The following is a 14,957-nucleotide window of genomic DNA, read 5'->3' on the forward strand; positions in this document are numbered from 1 at the left end:
GCAAGGCTGCATGTTTGGAGTTTCCCCAGCTGACATATGGCGGGGCCGAGAGCACTGCTGCCAGCTGGGAAACGGCTGTCTCGCCAGGGAACAGTTCAGTATCTGGTTGTCCTCCGGTAAGAGGCGCGCCAGCTCCCTTGGAAAAAGTGGTGGGTGCATGTGCGGGAGGACACATGCACAGTGTGGGGTGCATGTGTGGGAGGGGAAGGGTCATGTGCACATGCGCAAATGGGGTGCAATGCCAAAAAGGTTTACCATCACTGGCCTAGAGGATCTATGTAGCCACAAAAGTCGAATCCCTCAGGAATTCCATTGACCCTTATCCAACACCAAGAAAGCGCTAACCATTCATTGAGTGGGTTCCTGTTTGCATGACTAGTAATTAATCCGTCTTATTCTAATGTCATGTGTGGTTTCAATGCTTTGCATGTGACACAACATTTACAAAGACCTTTCTTGACATAGCTACCATACTGTTCTTTGAGCAGAAACTAATAGTCCAGGAAGACCATAGACTGAATAAGAGTCCTAAGCATTACAGTGCAATGTCATGCAGAACCAAAGATGAAAAATACCACTTCCGGGAGAACCAATCATGCACAGCTGCTTCTGCTTCCTAGTGTTTGCTTCAAATTTAGAGTCTTCCTTCCCATGTAAACTTTCATGCACTAATTCAGGGGTGGCCCTTTTACAACCTGTGGACTTCAACTCCCAGAATTCCTGACAGACAAGCTGGCTCAGGAATTCTGGGAGTTGAAGTCCACAGGTCATAAAGGGGCCATATTTGCCCACCCCTGCACTAATGCAAAACCTTGATAGCACTGCTTGGTCAATCATTGGTTGAACTGAATATCATCAGCATATGATGATACCGGATCTCAAACTGAGAAGGCTGTTCAGATGCACCCTGAAAGTCAATGGATTTGGCTCAATCTCTCTCCTGTGACCAACACCCAATGGAACCACCTTCAGATGAAGGAGAGACTCACATAACAGTATGCACCCATGCCGTTTACCCCAATTTCTAATTTCATCCCCCTGTCAAGTCTTTGTTAAATCTGGTTATTCCATCCAAGCATTGGCATGACTGCTCACAGCTACAAGGGTACAACTGATTCCCATGTGCCATCAAACCACATTAGCACTCATACTAGCTGACCAACTATGGCACAGGCCAAACTTTCTCTGGTCAGTTTCATGGAGGTCAAATTCACAACTTCACCAACTTCCATCTGCTCTGTGCATTACAAGAAACACAAACATGTTTTTCCATCCTGGTGAATAAAAAATTATGGCTACTCGGGTAGAACAATTGCTTTTCCTTGCAATTATCTGAAGTACAGTAATTCTTAGTGTGTCCCCTGTGGTTTCCAAGATTCAAAAGCTACGAAGATAAAACCTGCTTTAAAAAATATCTCTGAGTTCTCCAAATGGGGGCAGAACATATCACCTTAGCCTGCCTTGCAAAAAGCTCATTCCTGGGTTTGAAGAGACTCACATGCCTTTGTTTCCTCTATGGTCACAGCCCAAACACAAGTAAGAGGAAGCATTGTTGATATAAATTTGTCCTGGTGCCATCCAGGTGGCACAGGTGGTGTCTGCTGTACTCATGTTCCAGTGAGATTTCAGGAGAAACCTTCATATCAGTTTCTGCACAAAGTTTGTTTTCTGTTCTAGGAGGGAAGCAGACAAGAAAGACGGGGCAGGAGTCATGCTACTTCTGATGCTAATGCTTCTGCTGCTCTTCTGGCTCCAGGCTCCAACTACAGCAAAGAGGCTGCAAACCATATGTGTGCTCCAGGATTATATTGACTTGGATGAAAACTACTATAGGCCTGGTGATCTCATTATTGGTGGGAATTTGCCCTTGGGAGCCATTATAAAGTCTCCTGTCTTTGATTTTAATGCTTTGAAGCTTGATTTAAAAAATGAGTAAGTTTCAGCTGAAGGGGATACATGCAGATAAATTGTTTCTTTGCTTTACATTCAGGGAATTTTAAAAAAAAATACTTCTAGTATTTGTACTATCCTGGTGAACTGCACATTTTGTGCTTTTTTCGATAAATTAGCAAGATCTTCAAATAGGCTGGAATTCTCAATCTCTTCATCAGGAAGATGATAAACAAGAAAAATGAAGAGGGAAGCTGTGCTGGCCTAGTGAAGAAGTCAAATTATAATATTAATCTGAACAGTAACTAGAGGTAGGAAGGGGTAGAAAATTCAAATAAAAGCTCAACACTCTTCAAGTGTTCAGGAGTTACAAAAATCCCTCTTCGTTTTGGAATCAGTATTGCTCATGTATTCAGTAAATCTATGAGGTTACCCCCACTCTAGTCCTGTGCTCAGCAATCTTTACCACACCTGAAAAAGCTTCTCCAAGAGAGACCTTAAATAACTACGGTGAAAGGGGAGCAGTTGGAAAGGATTCTAGACACTGGAGCAAAGTGAATATATCTATAACTGTCTGGTTTGGTTCTGCAACCCAACAAGACAGACACAGACTTCAGAAGATAATTAGAACTGCAGAAAAAACAATGGCTACCAACCTGCCTTCCATTGAGGATCTGTATACTGCACAAGTCAAAAAGAGGGCTGTGAAAATATTGACAGACCGCTCACATCCTGGACATAAACTGTTTCAACTCCTACCCTCAAAATGATGCTGTAGAGCACTGCACTCAGAACAACTAGACACAAGAACAGTTTTTCCCTGAATGCCATGTTATCAGAGCTTCATCACTTGAGACTTTCAAGAAGAGATTGTATTGCCATTTGTTAGGAATGGTGTAGGGTCTCCTGCTAGAGTGGGGGGGGGGTTGGACTAGATGATCTATAAAGTCCCTTCCCATTCTGTTAATCTGTTAAATCTGCCATCACCCTGCTAAACAAATAATTCTCTCAACACTGTCAAGCTATTCACTAAGTCTGCACTAATCTTCTCATCGTCCCTATCACCCTATGACTATCATTAAGTGTTGTACCTTTTGATTCTTGATGAATGTATATTTTCTTTTATGTACACTGAGAGTGTATGCACCAAAGACAAATTCCTTGTGTGTCCAATCACACTTGACCAATAAAGAATTCTAGTTCATTCTGTTCTAAAATGACAGGGATGATAGAGAGTATAAAACAGTCCATAAAATCTATGGAAAGGCTTGTCTCCTTTCTCACAAAATCACCCAAGTTTAGCCAAGGGAAATCCTTTGAAAAAAAAACCCAAAACAATGAAATTTGGGAGTTTCTGCCCCCAAAAGTCCCCCCAAACAGTGAAGCAAATTCTACAGTCATGCACAAGATTTCCTGTAATGTTTTCCAATGTTTTTCTCACTACAGATACACCACCAGTAACTACCAGCAGTTCCTTGCATTGATGTTTGCTGTTTCCGAGGTCAATAAGGATTTTCTTCTACTCCCCAACATCACCCTTGGCTTCCATATCTACTGCCATTTCCAGAGGGAGATATTTATTTCTTTAAACAGCCTCTCCATGCTCTCCTCACAAGGCCAAGTGGTTCCAGGGTACAAATGTCACCTGCAGGACACTCTGCTCTCCGTCATTGGGGGTCTCAGTGCCAAGTCCTCAAGGCTGATGGCCTCCATCTTCAGTGTCTTTAAGGTCCCACAGGTAAGAGAGCTTCCTTCGATACAGTATGGAATAGAGAAAGATCAAAAACACGCATAGAAGCCAAGATGAAACTAAAAGTAGTTTTTTTAGGGGGGGATATAATGAGCTTGTGACCCTTAGTTTATTCTTTATTAATGAGTAGCCGTCATTTTAGTGCCATTTATTCTCTGTACAAGGTTGTTGGTTTCTTCTCTTGTCTTCTGACAACCAATAAAAATGGCTAAGAAGGGGAGAAGATGAAGTTTGCCAGTCAAAGTGAGTCAGCCTGACTGGAGGGCCATTAACCACACAATGGTCACTACTAGAGTCAGCATGAAACTTTTACTTTGTCTTTGAAAACAGAATCTCTTTTTCTCCAGCTCGGTGTTGGCTTTGAGTTCTCTCAGGGAGAGAGAAGAGTTTATCCTTCCTTCTTCCGGATGAATCCCAAGGAATCTCCTCAGTATGTGGGTCTAGTCAAACTACTCCTGTACTTCCAGTGGAACTGGGTTGGCCTTCTGGCCCCTGAAGATGACAGGGGAGAACGTTTCTTCTCAACTCTGACTCCAATGTTCCAGGAGAGGGAAATCTGCCTGGCCTTCACTCTAATGCTGGAATTGAGTGATTTTAAAACCACTCTGAATAAATTAATTTTCAATTTCCCTACTTTGTCTAAAACAGAAGTGTTTATTATGTTTTCAGACTCAGCTGTTACTCTCGGTGTAGCAGGGGCAATATATTATTTTGAAAAATTTGAAAAGGTATCAATAAGGAAAGTTTGTATCCTCACTGCCCATTGGAAAATTGGTCAGAAAGAATCAGAACAAACATTGCGATATATAAAGATTTTTCATGGGGCCTTGCATTTCAGGGACCACTCCGGGGATGTCTCTGAATTCAGCCACTTCCTCCTGTCCTTAGACCCCTTGAACCCCCAAGGAGATGTCTTTCTCTCTCCATGGTGGGAATTTGTCTTTGGCTGCAAGATCCATAATTCAGGAAAGATCCCTCCAAAGGGAGAAAAACAATGTACAGGAAAGGAGAACCTGCAGAATCTGCCCAATTACACAGGTGAAATGACAGGTGAAAGTTACAATATCTACAATGCTGTTTATGCTCTGGCACACGCTTTACATGCAATGGATGGATCCAGAGTTCAACCAACCACGATGAGGCTTGGAAAGAGGATCTCAGATGTCCAGTCATGGCAGGTAATTTCTGGGGCTTTTGACTCAGTCCACAGACGCTTTAATTGGAAGCTCCCCATATGAATTTCTTCAATTCCTGATTCAATGTCTGTGTCCTCCCATACCAATTCATCTGAGACCCTGCCTTTTTTTTTAGTTTACCATTTATTATGCTACTCACTGTGTGAAAAGAGCTTCTGATTAATCATGGATGGAAACTAACCAAGGACAGAAGCAACCTAGAACTAAGCAGAAATTTCTTAAGGATCAGAGGGTCTGTTGCTTGAGCAGGGGGTTGGACTAGAAGACCTCCAATGTCCCTCCCAATACTGTGATTCTGTTTCTATGACAACCACAGCACAGAGCAAGATTCAAAGTGGTCCTAATGGGTTCCTTGTCTGAAATTCATCAGAATTTCCTTCATCAAAGGCTAAAATGTTGGACCTCTCTGACTAGTGAAGTGACCAACCATATCAGATGCTTCCTTCCACATGGCTCAGTAGATCAAATATGGTTCCTGCCTTCTGCTGCCTTTGACAATGAGCCAGAGAAAATCAGTGGAATTTTCCATGGTTCTGATAAAAATAATTTATTCATTTCAAACATTCATTTATCAGTTAACAAGACCTTGGCCCAAAGAAACTATCTGAAAGTGCACGTAGCCAAGTATCACAAGAGGAAAATCCTAATATTAAATTTAGATTGTGGAACTAAAATTCTTGTGTTTTGATCAAATTGGAGTTAGAAACCATGCCCAGTGATAAAGAGAAAACATTTAGTTTCACAGTTAAATACATCTGATTCCTCAGATCACATCAAGAAACGGATGTAACTTCTCAAATATAAACCCATCTTCTCAAGATGGCCATTATGTGATGATAGAAGCCATGAGGTTTCATTGGTAGCTCTAGCCCAAATACTCCAATTTATGAAGGTCTCCTTTCTTTCAGATTCTTCCCTATTTGAGGAATGTCCAGTTCAACAATACTGCTGGAGATGAAGTCTCATTCTCAGAAGTTGGACTAGGATCTGCTCGTTTTGATCTTCTCAACTGGGGTCTCTACCCCAATCAATCTTTTATCCCCCCAAAAATTGGGCAAGTAAATTCTGAGGCTCCTCTAGGGCAGGATTTCACCATTAACTCTGATGGAATCGTCTGGGCCACAAAGGTGAGCTGCAAGGAAATGTTGTATATTCAAGGAAGGATTCATTCTCTTCCTGAGATGCAGAACATTTTTCTAAGTTGAAAAATAATCAATTGAGTCAGAAATCATGGCAGTCATTTAGTGAAAAATCTGCTTTGCATGTAACATATTTGATTTATGTCAATCCACAAAGGATTAGGCTTGGGAACAACATCTGCTTGAAATGCAGGATGCAATTCCAGGAAGCAACACTGATTTCTGAGGACCATTATCACTCAGTTGTATCCTCATGATTCTTTCTTTTAGAAATGCTGTACTTCAGTCACAAACCTTCCTTTTCAGGATGAAACCCCGGTTCCAAAATCCAGAATCTGTTGATGTGTCAGGAATGCCAGTGGCCTGAATCCCTCAGGAACTGTTCCATATTTCTGATAGACAGTGGAAAACTATTTATTTAGAAGAAAATCTGAACATAGAAGTAGGAATGGGGAAATGAATGAATGCAGCAAGTTGATTGCTTAAGTAATTTCAAATATTTCTCTTTCAGACCATCCCCTTTGCCAGGTGTGGAAGGAAGAGGTGCCATGCAGGAGAGAGGAGAAGAGTTCCAGAGGGCAAGCAGGTTTGCTGCTACCAGTGTGACCCTTGTCCAGAAGGGACCATTTCTAATCAGACAGGTAGACAGGACTTCAAATCTAAATCTTCCCTAATCAAGGAAGACATTCATTAAATCAATATATTTTTGTGTCATTTTTGATGTGATCGACATGCACTCATACTTTCCAATAGAACCTTTCAGTTTAGGGATCTTAATTGCCCAGGCCACAGAGGCCACCTTTCCTGATCCTCAGCAAGGATAATTTGAGGGCACAATTTTTCAATCCCCAACATCCGTTTCTGCTTCTAGTTTCACCTCTAATTGGGAAACCAACTTTCAATCTTTTCCTGAGGAAGTGGGATGTTGGGTCCAAGCTTTAATTTTTATCATTTAGAGTGTGTTTCTTCTGTCAGCACTATCAATCTCTGAGGAAAGGGACCTGCCAGGGAAAGAGGAGATCCATCTGTCTGTGTCTCTTTCATAGAACAGGAGGGAGCAAAAATAAATAAATGTCTGTGTCAGCCTCAGTTTGCCTGCTTCAGCTGCCATAAGAAAGGGGGGGGGAAGGGAACAAGAGGTGGGTTTTTTTTTTCTTTCTAGGATGGGTCTCGTGAGAAGCGAAACTGAAGCTTCAAAAGGGGACGGCTGACCAACTGTCCACATTCCTGATGAATGACGCTGCCAGACGTGTTGCCACCTGACCTTTGGAAGACCTTTGGATTGGCTGTTGATTTATGAACATGGGGGGGGAGAAGCTTAGTAGATGCATTTCGCGCGTTTTGCTCACTTCCAGCTTTACTCTGGGTTGTTAATCATTTCATATTCAGTAAAAGTACCAAATTCTTCAAAATGCTTGAGTTTGGGGTTTTCTTTCCTGGATACTGAAGGAAGCATACCTGACATTAAGCTGGAAGTCACAACCAGTCATCCCGGACAAAAACTGAGGGGACTGTAAATCTGGAATATGTCAGATCGAGGGAGTGATGGAGAAGAGAAGCTGGGGGCAGCCAGTTCAACCGCCCTCCAGTCGGAGAAGGAGACTGCAGAATGGTTGGAAAGACTCCGTTTGGAGACGGAGGAGGCTAGATGGTCGAAGGGAGTGGGGAGACTGCCGGACTGGGGAGAGGAACCCCGGGGGGTGACGACTTCCAGACCCCGTAGAAAGGAGGCAATGTGGATGCAACAACAGAAAGAACGTCTCATGATAGACCAAGCCTTGCAGCTTATCCGTGATGTAGAAGAAAGCAGAAAAAACCGTGAGTCTTTTGAAATTCCTGTGGAGAAGGGGGAAGCAGGCCCCAGAGGGGAGCCAGAAGAAACAGCCTGCGGGGGAGAGGAAGAGTTTGAGGAGGGAACATCCCAGGCTTCGGCAGCCCGAGGGAGAGATGCAGCCAGCCAGAGAACCCCAGCCTTGCAGGCCCCCCCCCGCAGACGTAAAAAGCCAAAAATCCCCCCCCCTTCCTGGGAAGTTTGATGGGAATCCAAAGACCCTGGGATTTTTCCTGACCCAAGTGTGGAACCACATGCAGGACTGGGGGGAGGACTACGAAACAGAGGCGGCTAAAGTCAGAAGCGTCGCGAATGCCCTAGAGGGAGTAGCTGCTGAATGGATGGTGGTTCTCCACAATAACACCTCCCCCTTGCTGAGAAATTACAACCAGTTCATGAGGGCCCTTAGGAGGCGTTTCGAAGACCATTTAGCTGAACGAAAGGCCAAACTCAGAATGAAGAGCATTCAGCAGGGCCGGAGGCCGGTGGCAGAGTATATCCAAGAGTTTCGTGAACTGGCACCCTATATGACAGGCTGGTCAGAAATGGCGCTTTTGGAGAGTTTCAAGGATGGCTTGAATGAAGAGATATATCGAGACTGCAGGAGCATGGGGGTCCCCGATGATTTGGATAGATGGTACATAGTAGCTGAGGATGTGGAGATCGAGCTGAAACGGAGCGAACTCCGAGGAAGGCGGATGGGGGACCAGTCATCCTCTTTCTACCGTAAGGGGCCACCCAAGATGACTGGCAGGAAGACCGAATCCAGACCCAAGTCAAAGCCCTTCACCTGTTTCAAATGTGCTCATTTGATGCTCAGTGTATCCTCATGGTTCTTTTTTTTAGAAATGCTGTAGTTCAGTCACAAGCCTTCCTCTACAGGCTGAGATCCCAGTTCCAATCTCCAACATCTGTTGGTAGGTTGGGAGTGCCAATGGCCTGAATCCCCCAGCAGCTGTTCCTGGTTTTTGATAGATGGTGGCAATCTATTTCTTAAGATGAGAATCTGAAAATAGAAGTAGGAATAAAAAGGGAAATAGGAATGAGGGAAAGAATGAATGCAGCAAGTTCATTGCTTAAGTAATTTCAAATATTTCTCTTTCAGACCATCCCCTTTGCCAGATGTGGCATGAAGAGGTGCCATGCAGGAGAGAGGAGAAGAGTTCCAGAGGGCAAGCCAGTTTGCTGCTACCAGTGTGACCCTTGTCTAGAAGGGACATTTTCAAATCAGACAGGTAGAGCAGACTTCAAAAATAGATCTTCCAGGATCAAAGAAGACATTCATTAAATCTATTTTCTTTATTGTGATCATTTTTGATAAGATTGAGTTCTGTTTTCAGCAGAACTTTTCAGTTGATGGATCTAGGTTTAGGTTTAGGTTTAGGTTTATTTGATTTGTATACCGCTCTACTCCCGAAGGACTCAGGGCGGTGAACAGCCAACAATAAAATACATAAATACAAAAAATTTAAAAACCAGATAAAATCAAATTAAATCATTTTGGCCCAGACAGATTAAAACACCCCAATAATTTAAAAACAGATTAAAATTTACATATTTAAAAGGGAAGAAAATTAGGCCAAGCCCGCCTGATGGAATAAAAAGGTCTTCACAGCACGGCGGAAGGAGCGCAGATCCGGGATCCTACGTATCTCCGGGGGGAGTTCATTCCAGATGGTAGGTGCCCCCACAGAGAAGGCTCTCCCCCTAGGGGCCGCCAGTCGACACTGTTTGGCTGACGGCACCCGGAGGAGTCCCTCTCTATGAGAGCGTACTGGCCAGTGGGAGGCTATTGGTGGTAGTAGGCGGTCCCATAAATAACCAGGTCCTAAGCCATGGAGCGCTTTAAAGGTGGTGACCAAAACCTTGAAGCGCACCTGGAAGACCACCGGGAGCCAGTGCAGCTCGCGCAGGAGAGGTGTTACATGGGAGCGCCATGTCGCTCCCATTACCACCCGCGCGGCCGCACTCTGCGCCAGTTGGAGCCTCCGGGTGCTCCTCAAGGTGAGCCCCATGTAGAGAGCATTACAATAGTCCAGGCGGGAGGTGACGAGGGCATGAGTGACCGTGCGTAACGAGTCCCGATCCAGAAAGGGACATAACTGGCGAATCAGGCAAACCTGATAAAAAATCCTCCCGGTCACGGCCGTCAAATGCTCTTCTAAAGACAACCGTGAGTCCAGGAGGATGCCCAAATTGCGAGCCCTCTCCATGGGGGCCAATGATTCGCCCCCAATAGTCAGTGATGGCCACAGAAGTCACCTTTCCTAATCCTCAGCAGTTCCATGCAGGATAGTTTTAGGGCAAAATTTATGAATCTCCAACTTTCATTTCAACTCCTCCTGTAATATCTGATTGTGAAAACCAAATTCTAATCTTTTCCAGAGGAAGTGGGGTTTTCAGTCCAAGCTTTAATTCTTATTACTTAATGCATGCTTCATCCATCAATACTATCAACCTCCGAGGAAATAGACCTGCCAGAGAAAGAGGAGATTCATCTACCTGTGCCTTTTTGATAGAGTAGGAGCGATCAAATAAGTCTGAATGAACACATCTGAAGCACAAAGCAGAGAGGTTAAGGCAGGGATCATGTACAGATAAACAAATAGCAACATTCCTGGATAGAAGGTCTATCGATCTTCTTTGGGTTCCATTATAAAGTAAGGGAGAAAACAGGCAGCAATCTCAAACTGAAAGCCACATTACTCGTGGAATTTCATAATGAATGGAATTGAACTAATCCTCGTCACTGGCTAATCTATCCTAGAATCATTATAAGTGCAGCATGATTTCCTTGAATGAATGAATTCTTAAACAAAGATTCTTTTTTTTTTTTGAAAAAAAAGTTTTTATTATTTTTTATAATCAAACAAATAACATTTTCACTTATCTATTTAAACATTTATAAACCCAACCTTCCACCCCCCCTTCCCAGCCCCCTCCCCCGACTTCCCAGAAGAAAAATAGGGTATAAATTTTACCAAACATACGCTAAGATATGCTAAGTTAGTGCAAGACTTAAAACTCCCTAGACCCCTTAACTCCCCTTCTACAGATTATTCATCAACCTCCCTTTAAACTCAAAATAACATATAATCCTTTAACCCTAAGAATTTTAAAAACATTAACAAACACTAATAAATCATTCAAAGCCTAAAAATCTCGTGATACATCTGTAAGATATTCTTAGTTCATTTACTTAATCATTTTACTCTCCCTCCTACTTTTATTCTCAAAATTCAGATATTTTTTTAAAGATCTTAAACCTTAATTAGCCATTAATTGAGTTCTTAATTCATTTACTTAATCATTGTAGTTAATCATTAATACATCAATAGTTAAACCAAAGAAAATTAATCTTCCATTCTTCCTTTCTTTCTATATTTTTTCCAGTCTTTCTTCCTCCCTCTTACTTTTATTTTGAGGAGGTTTTGAATTTTAACTGGGAGTTGATGTATCTTTAAAACTTGCCCCTTTCTTGAAACCATTTCCTCTGATTTGGAGCCCCCAAATCAACTCTTCTTGCTTATATAATCAGTCAGTTCATAGAAGGAAGAGTTAACTCGATCAGTTAGCAAAGAAAAGTCCAGTTGTTGCATTTCAGTTAATTGTATGAAAGCCTCTGCCAAATCTTCTTTGTCCTCCGAAACCTTGTAGGGCTGGTCAATTTCTTCTTCTTTCTGCTCCAAGTTATATTTTTGAAAAGTTCTGTCAGTTAATTCCAAAAGGGCAGGAAGAAAGTTTAAGGATTCTTGAAAGCCAGCCAGTTCCAGCTTCTCTGTTTTAGTCAAAATGTTTCCTACATTGTCATTGTGCTTTCCTACAAAAACATCCTCATTTGCTTTTATATCCTCCACCAGTTCTATAGATTTTTGTTCCATGATTGCTGTTAAGTTATTAATAATTGCAATTTGGTTATTCATGGCTTCCTTTATAAATTCTGTAAGATCTCTAAAAAAATCCTCCTGGCTCTATGAGTCAGTTCTCTGTGTCATTTCTGATGCCATTAGAGAGCCTCCACCACTTTCAGGAACTCCTTGCTTGGAAGCCATATTATTTTAAAAGAATTTTTCTTTTCAAAAGCATGAAATCTCTTGAGCAGCTTTCTCAGATTTATTTGTAATTTATCAAGCAAGATAGTCTTTTCTACATCCAGCTCTCAAATCCCCACGGCTTGAATCCAGTCTCTAAGCACAAATCTGTTAACAAGCACTTAACTTTCACTTTTTCGCCCACAATGAAGACGCCATTTCTACCTCTAGCTCAGCGAAATCCAGTAGAAACAATGTATCCCAGGAGTAAAGCAACCTAATTGCAAAGGCTTGTTCTCCTGCTTCTGTTCTGTCTGCTTTTGGAATCAATTAATCTCCTTGTTGTGAGCAGAGTCGGTTGCCGGCATCTGGCTCCATTTAAAACAGAGTCGCCACGGATCCGGAGCTTCAGTGGACTGAACGGGGAGCTCTCACCCTCCAAGCCCCTGGAATTGCTCCAGGGGCTTCCGGGGAGCTCTACCCTCGCCCACCGGCTCTCCTCTCTTTCTTCTCCCGAAGGAGAGGTTTTCAAGCCATCTGACAGCTGATTAGCACTGTCAGAATGGCTCCAACGGAATCGCGGGGCTGGCGGTCCTAAAAGACCGTCCGCAACGCCAGTGGTGCCAATCGGAAGCCTTAAACAAAGATTCTTGATTTCAGATGCAGTTCAGTGTGAACCCTGCCCAGAAGACCAATATTCCATCAAGGACAAGGACCACTGCATTGCCAAGAAGATCCACTTCCTTGCCTATCAAGACACCCTGGGATACATTTTAGTTTCTCTCGCTCTTTTTCTCTCTGTGAGCACATCTGCAGTCCTGGTGATTTTCTATAAACATCATGACACACCGATTGTTAAGGCCAACAACAGAGAACTCACCTACATCCTCCTGGTCTCCCTCCTGCTCTGCTTTCTCTGCTCCTTCCTCTTCATTGGTCAACCAGGGAAGGTCACCTGTCTTATACGACAAGTTGCCTTTGCCATTCTCTTTTCCCTGGCAGTTTCCTCTGTGTTGGCAAAAACTGTCATGGTGGTTCTGGCCTTCATGGCCACCAAGCCTGGAAACAGGTCAAGGAAACTCTTAGGAAAACCACTGACCAACTCCATTGTCTTAGCTTGTCCTCTGGTCCAAGCAGTACTTTGTGCCACCTGGCTGACAACTTCTCCCCCATTTCCTAACTTGGATTTCCACTCCTTTTTTGGAGAGATCATCTTGGAATGTAAGGAAGGTTCAGCTTTAATGTTTTACATTGTCCTCATCTATCTAGCTTTTTTGGCCTTCATCAGTTTCACAGTGGCATTTCTAGCTAGGAAATTGCCTGATAGTTTTAATGAAGCCAAGTTCATTACTTTTAGCATGCTGGTCTTTTGCAGTGTTTGGATGACCTTCCTCCCCACCTACCTGAGCACCAAAGGAAAGTCCATGGTGGCTGTGGAGATCTTCTCCATTTTGGCCTCTGGGGCTGCTCTTTTGACTTGTATTTTTTTCCCCAAATGCTACATTATTCTGCTGAGGCCCGATCTCAATTGTAGAGAAAATATAGTAAGAAACAAGAATATCTAACCAAGGGAAGGAGTTGCCTCATTTATATTTGTCTTTCTGGCATGTTTAGAATGTGATAAGATTTCTAATAAATGATGACATGAAGGAGGAATTTATCCAGAAAAGAATTCCTTATCCTTGCTTACAATATTCCTCTGGTCAGTCTTTTGTTTTTCATGTTTTCAAAGTGTCCTTAGTGAAGTCCAGTGCCCTGTATGGAAGGAAAATTTCTCGTTAAAGATGTGTTTATCATTTTGGATGTTTCTAAGTTTATATGGCAAAGGAAAAAACCAAGAATCTGATACAAACTACTGCAAGATGCTCAGGAAAAAGGGGGCTTGGGTTTTCCAGACTTGAAATTGGATTTTGGGGAATGTTGTCTGGCCTGGTTGAAAGAGTGGGTGAACCTCCAGAATAAAAGGCTACTTGGATTAGGGGGCCATGAATTAAGGTTTGGTTATTTATGGTATGATAAATTTCAAGTTAATGTTGATTTTAATAATTACTTTGCTAGATGTGCCATACTTAGAGTTTGGAATAAATATAAAACAAGGTTCTATATGAAGTTGCCTCTTTGGGTGTCCCCACAAGAAGCTTTTTTAAGAAAATAAATGGTGGTGAAGCCAGACTGCTAGATGTATGGTAAAATATTATCTTTCAACTCTGGTGAACCTACCTTAAAGTTGAGGGAAGAACTTGAATTAGAAGGTTATGTTTGCCATTGGTTTACATATCAAGAACTGAAAGAATGGCTTAAATCAAATAAAAAGAGTTGTGGGTTTGATTTTGCTAAAGAATGAATTGGAAATATTACTGTGTGGTAGTGATGAACATATTATTGCTAAGATTTATAAAATGTTATTGAAATTGAATTTGGAAAGTGAACATGTAAAGCACTGTATGATTCACCGGTTAAAGAATTTTAGATATAATGTGATGCTTGAACAATTAGAAAATATGTGGATGAAAGGTTTAAAATTTACACTAAACTATAATTTAAAAGAAAATTTTTATAAGATGATGTATCACTGGCATTTAACACCAGATAAGTTATCCAGAATGTATAATGGTATTTCAAATGAATGTTGGAAGTGTAAAAGAAAAAAGGAAGTTTTCCCATTTATGGTGGACATGTGATAAAGCAAAGAAATTTTGGAGTAAGGTTCATATTATAATACAGAATATTCTTCAAATGAAAGCAAAAAAGGAACCAGAAACTTTTCCTTTTGGTTTAATGGAAAAAGACTTAGAGAACAATTTTGATCTTATAGATATTGACAGCAGCAAGAGTATTATACGCACAAAAATGGAAGGACACTTAGATTCCCACTATGGATGAATGGCTACAGAAGCTGATGGAGTTGGAAGAAGTGGCAAAATTGATCATTTTGGTTAAAGGAAAGAATATAAGTACCTTTATTTCCACATGGAAACCGCTTCTGAACTTTGTGCTTGAGGTGGAAAAAAATGAAACTTTGATTTTGGGTTTTACCGACTAGATTGATATGTTTTTATAGAAATGGATAGTTTATATTACTAAGGAAAAACAAAAAGTTGTGGTTTGAAGTTAATGCTT

General features: G+C 41.9%; 1 protein-coding gene across 1 annotated transcript; it reads left to right on the top strand.

The window, feature by feature from the left end:
• Positions 1-4,776: 4,776 nt before the first annotated feature.
• LOC139313035 (vomeronasal type-2 receptor 26-like) lies at positions 4,777-13,186 on the top strand (the record flags this gene model as incomplete). The annotated part of the gene is made up of 3 exons (XM_070938365.1): positions 4,777-4,818; positions 5,745-5,963; positions 12,689-13,186. Coding segments are annotated over exons 1-3 (759 nt in total), but the record flags the coding sequence as incomplete, so codon positions are not given.
• Positions 13,187-14,957: the final 1,771 nt, after the last annotated feature.

This window comes from Pituophis catenifer, unplaced genomic scaffold (assembly GCF_029215685.1).
Source record: "Pituophis catenifer annectens isolate HBS135680 unplaced genomic scaffold, rPitCat1.0.hap2 SCAF_1, whole genome shotgun sequence".
NCBI classification, from domain to species: Eukaryota; Metazoa; Chordata; class Lepidosauria; order Squamata; family Colubridae; genus Pituophis; species Pituophis catenifer.